At 47.7% G+C, this 20,856-nt stretch overlaps 1 protein-coding gene across 1 annotated transcript in view; it reads right to left on the bottom strand.

Annotated features, from left to right (window-relative positions):
• Window positions 1-5,207: 5,207 nt before the first annotated feature.
• The window catches only part of DDX25 (DEAD-box helicase 25), a 34,823-nt gene continuing 19,174 nt past the window's right edge, over window positions 5,208-20,856 (bottom strand). The window contains exons 11-12 of the mRNA XM_002708616.5: window positions 19,980-20,168; window positions 5,208-18,903 (exon numbers count right to left, since the gene is read on the bottom strand). Coding sequence (XP_002708662.1) covers window positions 18,842-18,903; window positions 19,980-20,168 — 251 coding nt within the window. The 3' untranslated portion in view covers window positions 5,208-18,841. The remainder of the gene's footprint in view (window positions 18,904-19,979; window positions 20,169-20,856) is intronic.

Genomic DNA, 20,856 nt, shown 5'->3' with positions numbered 1-20,856 from the left:
ACAGATTGTAGATAAAGAAGGTCCCAGTCTTTGTTGATTGCAGCTCTCTCTCCCAAGTTTGCCTATAGTCCTTCTTGATTGTATTTTTGCTTTGCAGGTAAATAAACCTTGTTTTTTGTATGTCTCTATTTATGTTCCTTGAATTCCTTCTCAGGAAGAGAGAAGAACCTGGACCAAGCCTAGCCAAGGGTCAGGCCACAATGACTTTAGGTTTGATGTCTACTTCCAAGGTGGAACCTGGACACTGCATCTTTACAGGATGAGAGATGGCAAGGCAAAGAGAGAGTGAACTCCCTCCGTCAGGCCTTTTTATAAGGGCATCTAATCCCACTTATGAGGAAGGAGCCCTCAGGAATATCTCCTCTTACTATCACATTGGCAACACAAGAATTTTGGAGGGGACACATTCAAACCATGGTCATAAACTACCTGGATTCTGGTGGGATCTGGCAGATGCAGGAGCCCCAGCAATGGAGTCTACCCTGTTTGTTACTTTTTAAAAAAGATTTATTTATTTGAAAGCCAGAGCCATACAGAGAGAGGAGAGGCAGTGAGAGAGAGAGAGAGGGAGAGAGGTCTTCCATCTGCTGGTTCACTCCCCAGATGGCTACAATGGCCAGAGCCACGCTGAACCGAAGCCAGGAGCCAGGAGCCAGGAGCCAGGAGCCTCCTCTGGGTCTCCCACGTGGGTGCAAGGGCCCAAGGACTTGGGCCATCCTCCACTGCCCTCCCAGGCCATAGCAGAGAGCTGTACAGGAAGTGGAGCAGCCAGGACTCGAACTGGCGCCCACATAGGACGCTGGCGCTTCAGGCCAGGGCATCAACCCGCTGTGCCACAGTGCCGGCCCCTGTTCTATTTGTTTTGAAGGAAAGAAAGGAATGGATATCTTTGCACACCTAAGTTTGTGAAGTAAAACTGACACCCGCTACACTACTGCTGTTATTATAAACAGTGTTGCTATTATTACCAAGGAAACTGGAGTGCAGGCCAAGACACTAGGTGTGTGTTGGATGCTGCTTCCCATGAGCAAAATTCTCAGCATGGCCGAGTTTCCTTCCCTGAGTCAGGGCTCCTGGCTCTCCAGCTCCCAGGATCTACCCTGGCGGGCGATGAGGCTCCTACCAAACCTGAAGTGACAGTGCAGGGACAGTTTTCTGTGGTTGAAGGCCTGGTTGGAGTCTTGGCTGGATCCGATGGGTGACTGTCTGGAGAGAGCAGACGGGGCACCCTGCCAGGCTGGCCCTTAGCCTTTGAGAATGGGCCAGGTGTTTGAGGCCAGGGAAGCCTCCATTCTCTCCACTTTCAGGCTGCTTGGCTTCTCCTCCCGTCTCCCACAGCCCCTGCCCCAGCCTGGCCAGATCCTCCAAGTTCCCTGGCTGGGGTGCTGGACGGAGCAGGGAGTTTCCAGACTGTCTCTGCAGAGCTCCAGGGGGAGGCCTGGCAAATGGAAATTGTTAGCTGTCTCCTTGGCGACCCACAGCCAAATAATTCTGGGAATGGGGGAGGAAAGGGAGCTCTCTTCGGGGCTGGTGGCCAAGGGAGGCAGCCCTTGGCCCCAAGAAAACTTCCATTCCTCATTACCTTTGTCAACTGGGGTCCATCAGGAGACAGAAACCACGGCAGTTAGTTGAAAAGAAAATTTAACAGGAAGACTTGATCATTATGAGAATACTTGAAAAAGTCACTTGAAAATAGAATTAAAAGATTTCTTTGGATGCAAAAATTTTTTAAATTCTTGGATAGTTTTTTTTTTGTAGTATATGCATTTCCCACAAACTTTTGGATGCCACCACATAGGTATAAAGGTGCTGCTTAAGTGAGGAGGGGGTGACAAGAGAGCTCTCCAGAGGCCATGACTGTGGGAGCAGCCCCCACTCCTGGGGCTAGGAACCATAGGCAGGGTTTTGGGGGAATGAGGAGACCCAGACCTCTGAGGAAGGGGCTCTTGGCAGCAAGGGCTGTGGTCCCTCCGGCAGGTTGCAGGGATGGGGCAGAGGCTGAAGCTGCAAGTGTTGGAAAAGCTGCCAGGTGTGTTCAGCCGCTGCACAGGATGGGGTGCTGCTGGGGCGGGTGCAGTCTGGGTGCTGCTTGTGGGGAACACACACACACACACACACACACACACACACACACGGGAAGAATGCCCAACCTGCCTTTGTGGCCTTAGCTTCCCTCTAGTGGCTCCTGTTGGCTGACTCCAACAGGGAGCAGCTGGCAGAGCAGAAATGGGGTTTGCAGGGGGCGCTCGAGCCCAGCACTACAAAGTTGCATACTGTATGGGGGATACAGGAGGTCCAGAACTGAGACATAAGAACTGTGAAATACTGGTCATGGCAGGGCCAGAAGTTCTGGCCTCCAGGAAGGACGATGCTGAGTGCATAGGTGCTCACCTATCGTCACTGCCTGCCTTCTGCCTTGCTGACACCTGGAAAGGCGCATGGGCAGACATGGGGCAGGCCCTCGCCTCCCCTTCTTAGCCTTACTCGGGCTTGTTGTGAAGAGTTGTTGACATTCACAGGCTCCGATAACCGGAGGGAGTTTTTCTAATATCAATGATGAAAACAACAGTAAAGAAATATTGAGATAAGAGAGGCCTTAGGGAAACTATAAAACCAGGCAGGCATTTGGCTTAGCTGTTAACATGCTGGCTGGGATGCCTGCCTCTCATAGCAGAGTGCCTGGGTTCGAGTCCTGGTTACACTCCCAATTGCAGCTTCCTGCTAATGTGCACCCTGGGAGGCACCAGTAATGGTTCCAGCTTTTGGGTCCTTGCCATCCACGTGGGAGATCTGGACTGTGTCCCTGGCTCCCGGCTTCACTCTGTCTCAGCCTCCACTGTTGTGGGCATTTGGGGAGTGAACTGGAGGATGGGAGCACACGTTCTTTCACTCTCTGTGCCTCTCAAATTAAAAAAAAAAAAAAAAAAACCTGTGGTCAAATCCTACAAAATAAAAGACAAGATAAATAGACCCACGGGACAGAACGAGAACATATGCCAGTACATGTGGATTAGAGTACAATAAAGATGGTATTCTAAACCAGTGGGTTCAGACCACAGCTTATTTAATAATTTGTGTAGGCACAGTTGGCCTATGTCTGAATGGGAAAAAAATAAGGGTAATCTTTCTACTTCAGAAATTACTAAAACTAAGTCTCAAATAGATGAAAACTTTAAAGGTAACTTCTAAAACAATTTCATAGGAAAATATTAGAATATTTATACAACCTAGAATTTGAAGAGATTTTTCTAAACAAAATAGAAAATCAAGAAGCTGTAGAGGAAAATATAGACATAGGATGTTTACATTTCACCAAGTCAAAATATACCAAATATAAAGCCAAATTACAGACTTGAGAAATATATATCATCAATAAAAACTTAATAATGGTAATGTACAAATAAGTCTTATACACCAATAAAAAACAGAAATTAACCTAACAGAAAAATGGGCATGGGATGGGCATTTGGCGCAGAGATTAAGATGTTGCTTAGGATACCCGTACCTCATATCACAGTGCCTGGGTTCATGTCCTGGCTCCCCTTCTGATTCCAGCTTCCTGCTAACGTGCACCCTGGGAGGCAGCAGGTGACAGCTTAAGTATTTGGGTTTCTGCTACCCATGTGGGAGAACTGGATTGAATTCCAGGCTGCTGACTTTGACCTAGCCCAGGTCTGGCTATTGTGGCATCTGGGAACAAACTCGTGGATAGAGGTTCTCCAGCTGCCTGTGTCTGACTTCCTGCTTTTCAAGTAAATAATTATTATTATTATTTTTTTTTGACAGGCAGAGGGGACAGTGAGAGATAGAGACAGAGAGAAAGGTCTTCCTTTGCCGTTGGTTCACCCTCCAATGGCCGCCGCGGCCGGCGCACCGCGCAGATTCCAATGGCAGGAGCCAGGAGCCAGGTGCTTTTCCTGGTCTCCCATGGGGTACAGGGCCCAAGCACCTGGGCCATCCTCCACTGCACTCCCTGGCCACAGCAGAGAGCTGGCCTGGAAGAGTAAATAATTATTTTTAAATGGGCAAAGATATGAACATGATTGATGGAAGAGAATAGCCAAATGACTAATAACTTATGGAAGATGTTCAACCTCACTAGTAGTAAAGGAAATACAAATTTTAATAAGGAGATACTACTTTTTACTTATCAGAATAGAAAAAGTTAAAAAGACTGAATGAGGCCAGTGTTGTGGCACAGTGGGATAAGCTGCCACCTGCAAGGCAAGCATTGCATATGTGTGCCAGTTCACGTACCTGCTGCTCTGCTTCTGACCCAGCTTCCTGCTAATGCTCCTGGGAGAACAGCATAAGACAGCCCAAGTACTTGGGCCCCTGCACCCACGTGGGAGACTTGGATAGATTTCCAGTCTCCTGATTTTGGCCTACCAAGTCCTGGGCATTTTGGTCATTTGGGGAGTGAATCAGAGAATTAAAACACCTTCTCTGTCTCTCCCTCTCTCTGTAACTCTCTGTAACTCTGTCTTTCAAATAAATAAACACATCTTTAAAAAAAAATGATCAAACCTAGGGCTGGAAAAGATATGGGAGAAATAGTACTTTTCATTATGGCAAATTATCAGATTTGAGAATGGGCTCTGGTAAAGCATACAAAAACTAAAAATGTGCATCTCTTTGAGCTATGTAATTTCTAGGAATTATACAAAAAAAGCAAGTTGCAGTATGTGAGGATATCTATACAAATTTTTTAAAGAAGAGTTATTGGGGCCGGCACTGTGGCGCAGTGGGATAAAGCCCTGTCCTGAAGTGTCGGCATCCCTTATGGGCACTGGTTCTAGTCCCAGCTGCTCCTCTTCCAATCCAGCTCTCTGCTATGGCCTGGGAAATCAGTAGAAGATGACCCAAGTCCTTGGGCCTCTGCACCCACATGGGAGACCCGGAAGAAGCTCCTGGCTCCTGGCTTTGGATGGGTGCAGCTCCAGCCATTGCACCCATCTGGGGAGTGAACCAGCTGATGGAAGACCTCTATTCTGTCTGTCTGTCTCTCTCTCTCTGTAACTCTTTCAAATAAATAAAATAAATCTTAAAAAAAGAGTTATTTATCTGAAAGGCAGAGTTACAGAAAGGGAAGAGAGAGAGAGAGACAAAGAATGAATATTTTCTGTTCACTGGTTCACTCCCCAAATGGCTGTAACAGCCAGGGCTGGGTCAGGCAGAAGCCAGGAGTTAGGAGCTTCATCTGGGTCTCCCACGTGGATGTGGGCTCCCAAGGACTTGGGTCATCTTCTCCTGCTTTCCCAGGTACATTAGCAGAGATGGATTGGAAGTAGAGCAGCTGGGACTCAAACTGGCATCCATATGGGACGCTGCTATTGCAGGTGGCAGCTTACCTCACTATGCCACACACTGGCCCTCTCACTCCCCAGTTTTCTTACAAAACTTTTTTTAGTGGCAAAAAGACTAGCCATGCTAGAATGCCATATGTATATCAACATAACGTAACACCATTCAACTATTAAAAACAAGATTCCAAAAAGATGTTGTGATTCCACTAATATGAGGTACCTAGAATAGTCACAGAGACAGAAGGGAAAATATTGGTTGCCAGTGGCTGGAGAGGAAGGAAAATGGGGAATTGTTTAAACCTGGAATTTCAGTTTTGCAAGAGGAAAAGAATCTGGAGATGAGTTGCACAACAGTGTGAATCTACTTCACACTACACTTAAAAATGATGAGGACTGCAAGATTTCTATTACATGCGCTTTACTACAATTACATCAAAAAGAATAAATTAGAGCGATTTTCCCTGGCGTTTTCTTAGGTGAGAAAAGCAACTTGCAGAGAAATCTATGGGCGGTTGTAAAATCACTAACAGCATACGTAGATAAATGTCTGCTGTGTAACGCAGACTTGCCTGCCTGGTGACCCAACCGCTCTGACTCGAGTGCTCTCCACCCTTGGCAGAGCCCAGGGCTCCAGGCAGGGGTGGGGGTTGACTAAGCTAAATAGCTCGGTCAGCCCTAGGTAGCAAAGCATGCTTTAAGTGGATGTCTGCTCTGGTGTCTCCATCTTAACTCCCTTCCCCCCCAAACAGCAGCCCCCCACAGGGCTCTGGCATGGCCAGCCGAGGCCCACAGCTGTTTCCAATATTCTGCACAAACTTTATTGAAATGAGAAGCCCGGTTTATCACCCCTCAGGCCCCAGCTCCTCCTGATTAGGCACAGATGACCCAACAGTCTGCGGGCCTAAGCCAGCAATCAAAGAAGAAACTGTCTGGAGCCAGGAGGTGAGAGGGGCAGGGCCTGGGGCGCTGGGGAAGATGCAAAGGAGGCTGCAGTCAACAAGGAGCAGCTGAGGGACATGCTCATGCTGCAGGGAACAGGAGGGCAGGGCAGAGTAAGTAAGGGCCATTAGTCTGCTTATCTCCTCTGGCTCTATTTCCCCTCTTTGACTCCCAAGCATCCCTCAAAAGGCATCTTCCCATCTCCAGTATCCAAACTCAGCCCTGATTTCTCTGTTTCGTTTCTCAGTTCTACCAGGAAACCCCTCTGGATGTAATAAACAATCAGCATCTCTCTACACAATTCCACTCTTCCGACTGCTATAGAATCATCAGAACAAAAAGATCAAAAAATAACCTGGAGATCAACTAAGTCTCTATAGCTAAGTTTCCGGTTGATGCCTGCACACTTTATGCTGTGCTGTTCCATCACCTAGCTCATGTATTAGCCAGCTTTTCATCACTTTAAGGAAATTCCTGACAGAAATCACTCACGAAGAAAAGAGATTTATTTGGCTCACAGTTTTGGAGGTTCACAGTCCAAGGTCAGGATGGCCTTGTTGGTTTGGTGGTCCAGTGAGGCCAGAGGACAGTGATGGTAAAAGGTGTGAGGAGTGTTCACATGGTGAACTATGAAGTGGAGAGAAGCTGGGCCCAACTCAGCTTTTATAACCCACCCTCTCATGAGGACCACCTTCCAGGGGCATGCCCCCAGTGAGCTAAGGACCTCCCTGAAGGTCCGCTCTGTGAACACAGTAAGTCAATTCCTACCCACTAAGGAATCATTAAGTTATGGCTTTGGGGTTTCGGTGTCTGGATGAGTTCAGAAGCCCATTCTTACTCAAACTGTAGTCTCATGTGGCTATTTAAAATAAATTAACTAGAGAGGGTGTTGTGGTGCAGTAGGGTGCCTGCCTTCCATATTGGAGTGCCAGTTCAAGTCCAAACCACTATGCATCTGGTCTAGTTCCCCGCTAACGTGCCTGGGAATGAGTTGATAATGGCTCAGCACTTAAGTTCCTGCCACCCATGTGGAAATCCTGGGTGGAGTTCCTGGTTCCTGGTTTCAGTTTGGCCCAGTCCTGGCTGTTGTAGCCATCTGAGGAATGACACAGTGGATGGAGGAGCTCTCTGTATTGCTTATAACTCTGTCACTCTCTCAAATAAGTACACAAACAAATCTTTGAAGAAATAAAACTTTAGGGACTGGCACTGTGGCATAGTCCCATATGGGCACCGGTTCATGTCCTGGCTGCTCCTCTTCTGATCCAGCTCTCTGCTAACATGCCTGGGAAAGCAGAGGATGGCCTGAGAGTTTGGGCCCCTGTACTCAAGTGGAAGACCTGGAGGAAGCTTCTGGCTCCTGGCTCCTGGCTCCTGGCTCCTGGCTTCGGATTGGCCCAGCTCTGACCATTGCGGCCATTTGGGGAATGAACCAGAGGATGATTTCTGTCTCTCCCTCTCTCTATATAGCTCTAACTTTTAAATTAATAAATAAATCTAAAAAAAAAGTGAGAAGTGGACTGAAGGGTGTGTTTACATATGTACACTGTAGGAAGGTCAGAGTAGATGGCGATGAATCTGAAGAACGTGTGGAGGGCCAGCACTGTGGCGCAGCAGGTTAAAGCCCTGGCCTGCAGTGCCGGCATCCCATATGGGCACCGGTTCAAGTCCCGGCTGCTCCTCTTCCGAACCAGCTCTCTGCTGTAGCCTAGGATAGCAGTAGAAGACGGCCCAAGTGCTTGGGCCCCCGCACCAGTATGGGAGACCTGAAAGAGGCTCCTGGCTCCTGGCTTCGGATCGGCACAGCTCTGGCCGTTGAGGCCAATTGGGGAGTGAACCAGCGGATGGAAGACCTCTCTTTCTCTCTGCCTCTCCTTTTCTCTCTGTGTAACTCTGACTTTCAAATAAATATATAAATCTTAAAAGAAAGAATGTGTGGGCTTTGGGCGGCACTGATGCAGGAAAGTGCAGATCCCAGCTCTACTGCAAGATGACAGACCGCCACCTCTGGGCTTCCTCACGTATAGAATGCTATCACAGCAGGCGCCGTGGCTCACTAGGCTAATCCTCTGCCTTTCGGCGCCGGCACACTGGGTTCTAGTCCCGGTCGGGGCGCGGAATTCTGTCCCGGTTGCCCCTCTTCCAGGCCAGCCCTCTGCTGTGGCCAGGGAGTACAGTGGAGGATGGCTGGAGTACTTGGGCCCTGCACCCCATGGGAGACCAGGAGAAGTACCTGGCTCCTGCCATTGGATCAGCGTGGTGCGCCGGCCGTGGCGGCCATTGGAGGGTGAACCAATGGCAAAGGAAGACCTTTCTCTCTGCCTCTCTCTCACTGTCCACTCTGCCTGTCAAAAAAAAAAAAAAAAAAAAAATGCTATCACACACCGCCACCTCTGGGCTTCCTCACGTATAGAATGCTATCAGGTTTCCATTGCGTTTTCCCAGCACCTGTGAGGATCAGCTCCTCTTGCTCCTGCAGGAAGTGCCTCTTCACTGTCCAGGGGATGTGTTCTGTCACCTTAAACACTACAAAACGGTGAGGGGTTTACAGTCCCAAGTACTCCCCCTTAAGACAGAAAACATCACCCTTTGGCTGAGGCCTGGGGACTCTGGGAGAGGTAACCAGGCCTCGTGCAGGGTGAGTGGAGGGTCACTCATTGATTTATTGGATGAGCAGGTGCAGATTCTGGGCCCCATTTCTTGTACCTCCTGCTGCCTGGCTGTCCTCTGTGTTAGCTGCTGTTTTTCTAATCACGCTGCCTTAGATTAGTAATCAAACTGCTGTACCTTGTGGGAGGCGTGGACCAGGGCCTGGCCCAGAAAACCCATACAGGTTTCATGTTCCTTTTTTGGGGAACAATAGGCCATGTCATAGGTCCTACACTCAGAATGGTAATGGAGCAGCAGCAAAAGACAAAAGGGACCGGACAAGAAAGATATTCTCGGGTTGGTCAGCGTGGGGAGCTCCCCTGAAGAGCCCCCCGCTCTGGTCTCACTTCTGTGCAAAGGCCGGCAACTAGGACAAAGTGGAAAGAGAGCAGCCTTTTAAGGGAACCTCTGAATCCACGCTCCGGCTGAGCCCTCCAGACCCACGGGGCATTGCCCTCACACCACTCATTCTACAGGCCAAAGAGAGCCCCCTGCCCTGCGGTTCCAATGACCTCAGACACACATAAAAATGGCTGAGCTCAGCATGAGTGACTGAGACATGAGCATGGCCTCAGGGCCGCCAGGGGCTGCAGCTGGGTACGGTGCCGCACTGGTCCACTTGGACAGGATAAAGTGAACTCATGTATTCAGTTGTTTTAAGTGAGCTAACACTGGGCAGTGCCAGAACGCCAAGACATCAATCTTCCCTGGAACTCTGAGTCACTGCCAAACACCTTGGATCCAACTTTTCCCCTGCCTCTTCAAGACGGGTTTTCCTCCCTCTCTACCAATGAGGAGGGGAAAAGTACTAAAATTCTAGGAGAGAGGGGGGTGGGGTGTTAGCTGATTCTGGGAATGACAAACTTGTCAGCGCTTTGGCCTCATAAAAATTCTTCCAGTAAGAAAGGCAAAGTTTTACATCAGAGGTTTTTCTTCCTGTGCTCAGTGGGCGCAGCAGGCGTCGCTGATCACTGGGTCTGGCTGCGGGTTAACCCTGGCTGGGGAATTAGGGATTTTCTTCTAGATCTGAAGGCTGCATTTGTACCAGGGGTGGGACAGCTTGTCACATGTCACCTTCTGGGGGCCACAGTCACGGCCTCAAAGGCTTCGAAGCTGGAGTGCCTGCGGCAAGCTGTCTGAAAACACTCTGAACCTCTCCAGGCAGAGAAACCTTACCCAGGAGTAAGGGAAGAGGCAATGAGGCTGGAGGAGGAACTGCTTCTCCCTTCCTCCACTAGGAAATTTCTTTGCAAGCACATTATAGCAAAAAACACGTGCAAGAGGGCTGCTCACAATCGTACTGCCTCTCTAACGCGTTAAATGGTGTTCTGTGTCCAGGTTTGTCTCTGTGCATACCTTTAATGCATAAGTGTGACCAAGCTTACGTCACCCCTCACCTCCCCCTCTTTTTTTTCTCAGCTAAGAATTCTCCCCTAGCCCTGTGTTCTGAAACTTTGCTCCTCCCAGTGTGGTGTGGACACTGGCAGCAGACCCACCCCAGACCCAGGGAACCAGAAATCTGGCGGTGATCAGGATTCCCAGGAGATCGGTATTTCCATTAAAACGCTCTCAAATGCATGGGCCTTGAGAGAACTTGCCTTCAGTTGCAGGACATCTGTGGGGTGTCAGGCACCAAACTGGGTACTGGGCCCAACATGGAGCGAAATCCACTAGAAATGGTCCTCTTGGCTTCAATCCACCTCGGCCTCTCAGTGGCTGAAGCTCACAGTGACAGTGCCACAGGGTCAGAGATGAAAGGGATTTTAGAGCTGGAAGGCACCCAGCGGGGTGAAGTCATGGCAGGTGAAATGGCTTTGCCCATGGCCACAGAGTGGGTGCTAGAACCCAGGCCTCCTGCTCCTTGCCATACACACTGCTCTGCCTCTCCCCTGCGTTCACTCTGCAGGCTGCATTTGTGTCTCTGGTTCGTGGGGATTCCTCAGCCTACTGTTGAGGTTCCCTCCACCCAGGCACCCCACTGGAACTCTTCATCTTCAACCCTTCCTGCCAATCCCCCTGGCGACCTTAGCTTCTTGGCCCAGTCCTCTTTACCATGACCTTTTAGAGATTAGGAAAGACCTAGCATGGTATTAAATGCTATAAAGAAATCAATTCTCCACAAAGTAGTGTATGGAATGAACAAGTTATTGTCAAGTGGATGCAGTCAAATAAAACTCAAGAACATTTTGTTTTGGAAATTGATAAAGTGGATCTAAAATTAGTCTTGAAGAATAAACTCGCGATTATATTTTATAACGAAAATAAGATAGAATTAAAACAGCCACAGGGGCTGGCGCTGTGATGCAGTGGGTTAACGCCCTGGCCTGAAGTGCCGGCATCCCATATGGACGGCGGTTCAAGACCCAGCTGCTCTACTTCCAATCCAGCTCTCTGCTATGGCCTGGGAAGGCAGTAGAAGATGGCCCAAGTCCTTGGGCCCCTGCACCTGTGTGGGAGACCCAGCTCCTGGCCTCGGATCAGGCAGCTCAGGCCGTTGTGGCCAATTGGGGAGTGAACCAGCGGATGGAAGACCTCCCACCCCCTCTACCTCTTCTTTCTCTGTGTAACTCTTTCAAATAAATAATAATAAAATAAAATTAAAAAATCTATTCTTAAAAAAAAAAAAAAAACAGCTGCAAAAGGAAACAAGTCCTTAAATTAAAACACACTGTTGGGGGCTGGCTCTGTGACACAGTAGGTTAATCCTCCACCTGCGGCGCTGGCATCCCATATAGGCACCAGTTCTAGTCCCAGCTGCCCCTCTTCCAATCCAGCTCTCTGTTGTGGCCTGGGACAGCAGTGGAAGATGGGCCCCTGCACCCACGTGGGAGACCGGGAAGATGCACAGTGATCGGCGCAGTGGGGAGTGATCCAACGAAAGGACGGCCTTTCTCTCTGTCTCTTTCTCTCACTGTCTGTAATTCTACCTCTCAAATAAATAAATAAATAAATCTTTAAAAAAATACTGTTTAACAATAATGCTTAAAACTGTGGAAGCAGCATAACAATAAACTTCAAATTAAGTAGATACTTACAATTCTATTATATGTAAAGAAATTTAATATGATACAGGAGCTATCAAAATAAAATGGAAAACAGGGGTCAGCACTGTGGTGTAGCGGGTAAAGCTGCCACCTGCAGTTCTAGCATCCCAAATAGGTGCTGGTTTGAGTCCTGGCTGCTCCACTTCCAATCTAGCTCTCTGCTATGGCCTGGGAAAGTAGTAGAAGATGGCCCAAGTCCTTGGGCCCCTGCACCCACATGGAAGACCTGGAGGAAGTTCCTGGCTCCTGACTTTGGATCAGTGGAGCTCTGGCCATTGCGGCCATCTCGGGAGTGAACCAGCTGATGGAAGACCTCTCTGTCTGCCTCTGCCTCTCTGTAACTCTGCCTTTCAAATAAATAAATAAATCTTAAAATAAAGGAAGGAAGGAAGGAAGGAAGGAAGGAAGGAAGGAAGGAAAAAAGGAAGGAAGGAAGGAAGGAAATGGAGACTTCTCAATAAATTGAATTGGCAATACTAGTTAACGTTTTCTAAAAAGTGACAATATCACTTTTCTATACCTCACTACAACACATGTTAAATTGAGTAAAGTCAAACATCTTTTTAACAGTAAAGAAAAATCTCAATTATGGAACAAAACCAACTCTTTTCTATAGCAATGCTCAACATTACTAGAACCAGCAGCCAAAAAAAAAAAAAAAGATTTCACGAAATTATTGATTCATGTCATCACAAAAAAATTAAATAATTTCGTGTGAAAAAGATAACATAAATTTTGAGAGAGAGACATATTGGGAGAATATGTTGCCAGTAAAAAGGAGTTAATAACCTTTTCTATTTGGAAAAATCAATTTGCACAACATAACAGGGAGAACATTAAGAGCTCATAAGATAAAATAGGCAAAGGATACTACAGATGTTTTTCAATGAGTCACATATGCCCCCTAAAAATGATGAGCGTGTTTATACTAAAAGAAATGTGAATCAACAAGGTGAAAACATCCCTGGCTGGTAAGATTAGGTGAAATCAGTGAGGCAATAGATACTGGTATGGCCATAGTCGTTTGGAAGGAAGCAGGCTGGCACTTTCCATCAAAAGCCAAAAAACAAAAAACTAAAGAAAAAAAAAACCCAAAACTCAAAAATCAAGACAACATGCTTCAATTTCTGGACCTGGTACTCAAACTTAATGTTTGCAATCCTGAAAAATAATTCAACATGGTGGGCAAACAAATATTTACTGCAGCACTATTTATAACTATAATATTGGAGAACCGGATACCACATATTCAATAAAGATACTTATATACATATTTACCAGACAGGATAATCTGGTCAATGATTATTTTTGAATAATAATCTCAAAGACAATGTGAGAACATGAAATAAAATATACCTGAATGTTTCAAGTAAAAGGATATCGTAACATATGCACTGTGAGGAACTATAAATAATAATATGAATATAATAAGATGAAAAGGACTATATCAAGATAATAATGATTATGATAAAGTAATGAGATTTTTTATGCTTTCTCTGTTACTACTTTTGTTTGGTGTCTTATTTATAATATAAATATCAGATTAAAAATAATCCATATTCTGCATAAACTGACAAGGTTTGGTCTAAGGTTACGGTCACATGAGAAAGAAGCCAATCTGAAAGTTATGCAATGAAATGAAAGGTAATCATCCCACTTTCTTTTCACTTGTGGAAAACAGTCTTCTGTACAAAGCTTCTACCACTAATATTCCATGAGCACATTGCCTTCTGCGTGGGGTCATGGAAACATGGTTATCTTAGAATGGACAGAGCCTCAGAGACCATTTTATTCCAAACGCTCATGTAATTCAAGAGCCAGAACGACAGCTTCCATTAAAAGTAATTGTTCACCTTCTGGTTGACTGAACGCTCCTATGAATGGGAGCTCCCGACCTCCCAAAGCAGCCAGTTCAGTCCGCGCCTTCCAAATCATGCCTGACGCTGTTATAATGACCATGCCTTCGAACTTCACCCAAGGCAGAGCATCCTAGCTGACCACTTCCTTCCAATAGGGAATTCAAGCCACAAAACACAATCCACATGGCTGAAATAGTTCTGTATCATTTTTTCATTTTTTTAGCAATAGAAACATATTAAGCCACAAATAGAAGACCATCTCCATCATGAAAAATATATTTGAGAACCTATAATATAAAGTCACTTGATTATTCTACTCATTAGGAAAAAAAATCAAGGGCAAAGACAAACTCCCCAAAATAAGTGTGTAGACAGTTGCCACACTTCTCTCTGAAGACCACACAGTCTCACTAAAAAAATTATTTCAAGCCTCCAGAACAGAGCACTTGTCTTTAGGGCTCAACTTTTTTCTCATATTAGAACTTCTGGCTGTTGCTAGCCTTAGCAGAACACTGATAAACTGGTAAAGAAAGGCTGGGCAAGTAGGACACAGGCCAGTGGGAACCTCTAGGATTTGGCTGAATATGCTGTTACTTCTCTTAGCAAAAATCAGCCCCTTTCAGGTCTGTTTCTTGGATTTCACTAGAAGAATCCAAAACTTTATGGTTTAAATGGAGTTGGAAAATCCGTATGAAAAATGGAGGATGGGGGCTGGTGCTGTGGCATATCAGGTAAAGCAGTATCGGCATCCCATATGGGCGCTGGTTCAAGTCCTGGCTGCTCCACTTCCAATCTAGCTCCCTGCTAATGTGCCTGGGAAAGCAGCGGAGGATGGCCCAGGTTCTTGGGCCCCTGCACCCACATGGGAGATCCAGAAGCAGCTCTAGGCTCCTGGTTTCGGATTGGCTCAGCTCCAGCCATTGCGGGTATTTGGGGAGTGAATCAACGGATGGAAGACATTCTCTCTCTCTCTCTCTCTCTCTCTCTCTCTCTCCTCTCTCTCTCTGCCTGTGCCTCTCTTTAACTCTACTTTCAAATAAATAAATAAATAAATCTTTTAAAAAATGGAGGATGGTGCTTCAAAGCCACTCACATTTTGAAACAATAGTTTGCAGAGGAATAAGAGGAACCAGAGGAAGAGAGAAGTGTCTGAAGATTATGGCTCGAACAGCATTTCCTGGAGCAGACACACAGGGAAGGGCAGGGCGGGAGGGCCATGCGGCCAGAGCTCAGCTGAACCATCCCTCCAGGTGGGCTCAGAGGAGTACAGGCGGGTGGCAAGTGAGAAAGAAGAATCCACAAGGTGAACACTGGTCAACCTGGGGCAGGGGGCACAACAGCAGGGCGGTGGGCAGCAGACAGAAATGAGCAGGGCAAGTGTCAGACTCCTCTTTCAGTCGTGGACTTAAAAAGGATCGAAAACGAGGGCAAGTGCCTTTGGATTCTTTCTAGAGCAGGAAGTTGGTAATCCCTTTGCCCAAAGGTAGACTGTGGTGTTTCACCGTTGGTGGGTTGCACTGATAGGAGGCCTCTGACCTACATGATTATTCCCCGGAAGCGGTGCAAGGTTGGTGAGGGGGTTAAGAGTTAAGAGGATCTAATCCTTTGGTACTCCTCTGGTAAAACCAGGACATGTCCAGTCCCTCCCAGGTGGATCAGCATGCAGGGGCTACCTGCACAACAGCAGGTGAGCCCAGAGGAAGAAGGCCTGGCGCACAGGGCAAAGAAGGGCGAGCCCAGCTGGATGTGGAGTCACATCTCAGCTGCCACCCCAATGGCTGGATGTCACTGCTTGTGTCAACTTTTTGATCTGGGGGCCCTAAAGGAAGGACACTGAGTGTCTCAGATCAGAGAACCAAGAACTTAACAAGTCAGTCTCTCTCTGCTGGTGTCTGGAAAGGTACTGCTTCCTGTCCTGTCCCACACCTCCCGCCAGCCTCTAAGATTTTCCACTGTTGATCTTAAGTGCAGAGTGTGCCAGCAGCTTTCATGGTGACCAAGCTTGACTGAGGAGAATCAACACTTTCTCCTGACCAAAAGCAATATTTCTTGAGCAGGAACTGCCAGACATCCTACCAGACTATGAACATTCATTTGCCTTTCTTATTAGCAACAGTTGCCTTAGACCCAGCAGCTAACAACACAGCCGCCAGGCCCCAGGCTAGGTGTTCACTCATAACTCCCAGTGCAAGTCAGCCGTGCTCTCCATAACCACGGATTTCCATATGCTAACAGCACTGAGCTGGCCAAGAGAAACCCAATGGATTCAGTTGAGTATCTGGTGCCAAGTAATACACAGCTGATTAACCCACTCACAGTGCCACTCACAGATGCACTGAGATCATCTGGTTCTTCTTTGGCTTTCCATTCACCCCTTCCTCAGGCAGGTACTGAGAGCTGACCAGGCCACAGGTAGGTATGCATGTCAAACTGCCTGCAGTCCTGAGCAAAGGGCCGCATGCTGCCCAACAGCCTTTGGACTGCACCTCAACACACTGGACGGCGTCAGTACAGCTGTGACACATGCAGGAAGCAGGATGGCTCTGCTGCCTCCTGGGTGGTGAGACAAAGGCATGCGAGGCCAGGAGCAAAGGGGACGGCAGAAGAATGCCCCGTGTTTGCAGACCCTGTAGAACAGCTGCCCAGTGGGAATTACTGAAGACACTGATGAGGTTCACCGGGGAGGATTTTATCAGAGATCTGAACTGGAAAGCGAGGTTGGAAAGGTTTACTTAGGAAACGCCAAGGCAAAGCTGAGTGTGGTGGGAAGTCTAACTGAATTCTCAGATAATAGGAGAGAGAGCGAGCAAAATACCTTGATATACTTGCTAAGCTTATTTATCATACAATTGAGGTTCAAAACTAGCATGGAAAAAAACATCAAGGAAAAATGTTAGTGAATGAGAAAATGGCAAAAGAAAAAAATACTCAACAAGAACACAGACATTCACTGAGTGCCTTTTAAGTGCTGGGCAGTGTGTTAGGGGCTGGCGTGGAAGCAGACTGAGCGAGTCCCATCGCGAGAGGAAGGACACTCGGCAGAGGGAGAGCGGGGTACGCGTTCTGAAGTGCGAGCTCAGTCTTCTCAAATTCCTGTCCTGTCCTGGAGACCTCTCTGTGCCTCAGTGTCTCCTCCTTCAGATCGTGGTCTTTCCTGCCCATTGCCTCACCTACTTCCAGCTCTCTTACGGGAGTGTGACTTCCTCAGGGTCTGGTCTTGTCTGTACGGGGCGGGGAGCCCATTTCTTTCCTGGCTCTGCAGGTCATTCTGGTGATGAGCTGGGCGTGGAGCGCACCTCAGTGGACGAAGGTCAGAAAACTGCGGGGTGGTACTGAGTCCACGGAGCCCTGCTGCTCTCCTGGAGAAGTCCCTGCAGGTCCCCTCCTCTGGAAGCTGGCACAGATGCTGTCACACCAGCGACCTGTCTGAACCCCCTTAACTGCACGCTGGATTATTCTGCGCCTCCACCATTAAGGTTCTGAATTCAGAGATGATCTTATTAACATCTTATTTATCGTCCTTTTTCTTGTGTATATAATATATAATGATAAATAACATGATATTTATTTATAATATATAATAAATAACGATATTGAATTAGGGAGCTCAATGATTTTCATGCATTTCTGAGCCCCGATTTCGGGGTTAAAATGTGCACAGGGTGATATGCAAGTAGAACATCCAGACAGGTCAGAAATGCCCATCGATGCCCCTGTGACGGGAGAACTCACCGGCGTCTCTGGAGGGAGCCTGGGGCTGAGGGAGAGCTGCCGGGTGGGCTCAGGCCACAGGCTCTGGCTTTCTCTGTGCGGAGCAGCTCACTCTGCTTTCTCAAGCTCACTCTTTCACTTTTGAGTAACAAATGTGAGAATAAAAAACATCTCAAGGGGACTTACAGAAAAACATCCAGGATTCTTAGATACAAGTTTAAGTTCTTAAAAGTAAAACTTTTGTCTTGAAATGCTACCTTTTCTTTCTTTCTTTCTTTTTTTTTTTTTTTTTTTTTGACAGGCAGAGTGGACAGTGAGAGAGAGGCAGAGAGAAAGGTCTTCCTTTGCCGTTGGTTCACCTTCCAATGGCCGCAGCACCGGCCGGCGCACCACGCGGTTCTGAAGGCAGGAGCCAGGTGCTTCTCCTGGTCTCCCATGGGGTGCAGGGCCCAAGCACCTGGACCATCCTCCACTGCCTTCCCTGGCCACAGCAGAGAGCTGGCCTGGAAGAGGGGCAACCGGGACAGAATCTGGTGCCCCGACCGGGACTAGAACCCAGTGTGCCGGCGCCGCAAGGCAGAGGATTAGCCTAGTGAGCCGCGGCGCCGGCCAGAAATGCTACCTTTTCAATAAGGTGAACATTTTTATTCTTTTACCTTCATTACCTGCTTTTAAGAAAAGCCTATAATAAAACCACATTTTCCAGAGATTCTGAAATAACTGATGATGGAGTAAATCTCCTCTAATTTGAAGACAGTGAGAAGCAGAACAGGAAAATATTCTGAATTCTGTATGTCATGTGAAGCATTAAAAAAGAAAAAAGCTCTTCCAAATGGTTTCACACTTTTAACGATTTTACCTGTGCTTTTACCTAAGAAGGTGTGTGAGCGCAAACAGAAGAGGGTGAAGTGGTGAGGGAGGAAAGACACCAAAGGCAAGAAAGGGCAGTCTGGGAGACCTGGAGCTCAAATTCCCAAACCAGTGAAGTTCTACTGCCATCTGGTGGCATTGTCCTAGGCTCACAGAGACAGCATCTGCTCAGATTACATAAGGTAAATAAATATAAATCCCAAATCATCCACAAAGAGACATTTACCTGTGAAGAGATTAGAATAAGAAATGCCTTGGTTTTTTTTTTTATTCAAAAGGACCACGTGCTCCACGTCAATTTGCTTTCAGGAAGACCTCAGGTCTCTAACCCAAGGGCACCACGCCATGCCATCTCTGATAGCTCCATGTTGAAACCGCCTCATCACGAAAAAAAATTACCTTCAAAACCCACTGGGACATTCTCACATAAACTAGGAAATTCACAGATAATAAAGTTCTTTCTTCAATATTCAATCTTTTCAATCTCATCCATGTCTTCAGGGTCAAGCTGCTTAATATTTCTGTCTGAAAGAACAGAGAATGGAACCAGTCTTAACCCAGGGTTATATGGAACTTGGCTCCACCCGATTCTGAATTTCTTAAGACAGTGACAACTTTGGGAAAACCGTTCCTGCAGCATCCTCTACAGAAAGCCCTAAGGCAGGACATAAGAAAGGGGAGGTATCAAAATAACCAATCAATACTAACCACAGAGCACCAGATGCGCAGCCCACAGAACATACTTTTCTAGGTGCCCTGGGGGCAGAAAGAGTGGTCGGTGATAGTGAGGACAGCCTGGGGAGGACAGAGCTCCTCCACTGCTGTCACTTCTCCAGACCAGGTCCTGGGGGTCATCTCCTAGAGAACGGCCCTAACGGTTCTTCTCCCCAGCTCCTCCTAACAAAGGGGCGCTTAAGGTGCTTCCTGAAGGGTCAGTGGACAAGCAACAGTCTGCAGACCTTTAAAACAACAGTCTGAATGGCATCTACATGCCAGGGTGCATTTTCCTGGGGAGAGTGCCCACTGGTTCCAACAAAGGGCGAGCACCACTGTCCAAGAAGATGAAAACGGTTCTCTCGCCCTGCTCCTCACACACATCTGTGGGCTCTGGGGCAGATCCCAAGACACAGGGCCCTTCGTGTCTCCATCGCAGTGCACCCAGTCAGCCCAGGGCCCCAGCCTTGTTAAGGGGGTGCTGGAGGAAGGGCTGCAGACCTAGATTGTAGGCTCATCCTATCTGGGAGGGTAGAGTAAGAAAGGAAAAGGGTGACTCAAAGAGGAAGCTGATCTTGAAGGACTCTGATTACGTTGCTTAGGGCTCTTCATAGGATAAGAAAATCTGCTCCAGATTCCGGAGTGAGCTGCACCGGGTACATCTGAGCTCACATCAATTCCAGCTGATATGAACACTTGTCTCCAAGCACCACGTGAGAATTCTACACTCACCCATCTCTTACGGGGTCTCTGGTGGTGTGAGTCAGACATGTCCCTCCCTGCGGCGTCAGCCTGCACGCTATCACGAACCTCCGGGCTGCAGCTCCCAGATGCCCCGCAGCAGTAGCGTACGTCTGTAGCTCAGACGCCACAGTGGGACTACTTACTGAAGTGGTCCTGGATCTTCATCAGCAGGGGCAGCTTATCCACTTCAATCATGTTGAAGGCGAGGCCTTTTTTCCCAAAGCGGCCCGTCCGCCCTATGCGGTGGAGGTACGTCTCATAGTCTGGCTCCTCTAGTTGGTTCACAGGGAGATCAAAGTTCACAACGATTGTGACCTGCTTCACATCAATCCCTGAAAAAGGAGAAACACCGCAGGTTTCCTGTAATATTTTCCTTAAGACATGGCCATGCAAGAACCACATCTGCCAATGGAATTCTCTTTATGGACACAATTTATAAACCAGGCCTGGTTTTCTGTAACTGAAGTACTTCGCTCAGGCAGTTCCTCACATGCTGTGATGTCTCTAATGCGGGGTGAGGGTGTCAACAGAGGCTAGATACCATCACCTCAGACACATATTCACAAAGCATATGCGTGCATGCGTGTACGGGTGTGTGTGTGTGAGGCAACGGTGCTCCACCAAGACCACAGAGCAGCTACCCCCTCCTCTGCCTCTACTATGCTAAGTCCCTAGCAAGACCCTGGGTCTTGTGCCCCCGACCCATTAAGGGACCCCAGCTTTGCTGTACCCCATGGTTAATGTTCTAGTCAGGTCTTTTTTCTTAAGATTTATTTATTTAAAAGGCAGAGTGGCAGAGAGGGAGAGACAGACAGATGAGGGTGTGGGGATGCGGAGTGCATACAGAACAGGGGATGGGAGGGGAAGGAAGGGAAGGAAATGCGAGAGATCTTCCATCCCCTGGTTTCCTCCCCAAATGGCTGCAACAGTCAGATCTGGGCCAGGCTGAAGCCAGGAACCAGGAACTGCCCAAGTACTTAAGCCATCTTCTGCTATCTTCCTAGGCACCTTAGCAGGGAG

The sequence above is a fragment of the Oryctolagus cuniculus genome, chromosome 1 (genome assembly GCF_964237555.1).
Source record: "Oryctolagus cuniculus chromosome 1, mOryCun1.1, whole genome shotgun sequence".
NCBI classification, from domain to species: Eukaryota; Metazoa; Chordata; class Mammalia; order Lagomorpha; family Leporidae; genus Oryctolagus; species Oryctolagus cuniculus.
The sequence above is the reverse complement of the archived record's forward strand: the minus strand, read 5'-3'. Positions and strand labels throughout refer to the sequence as shown.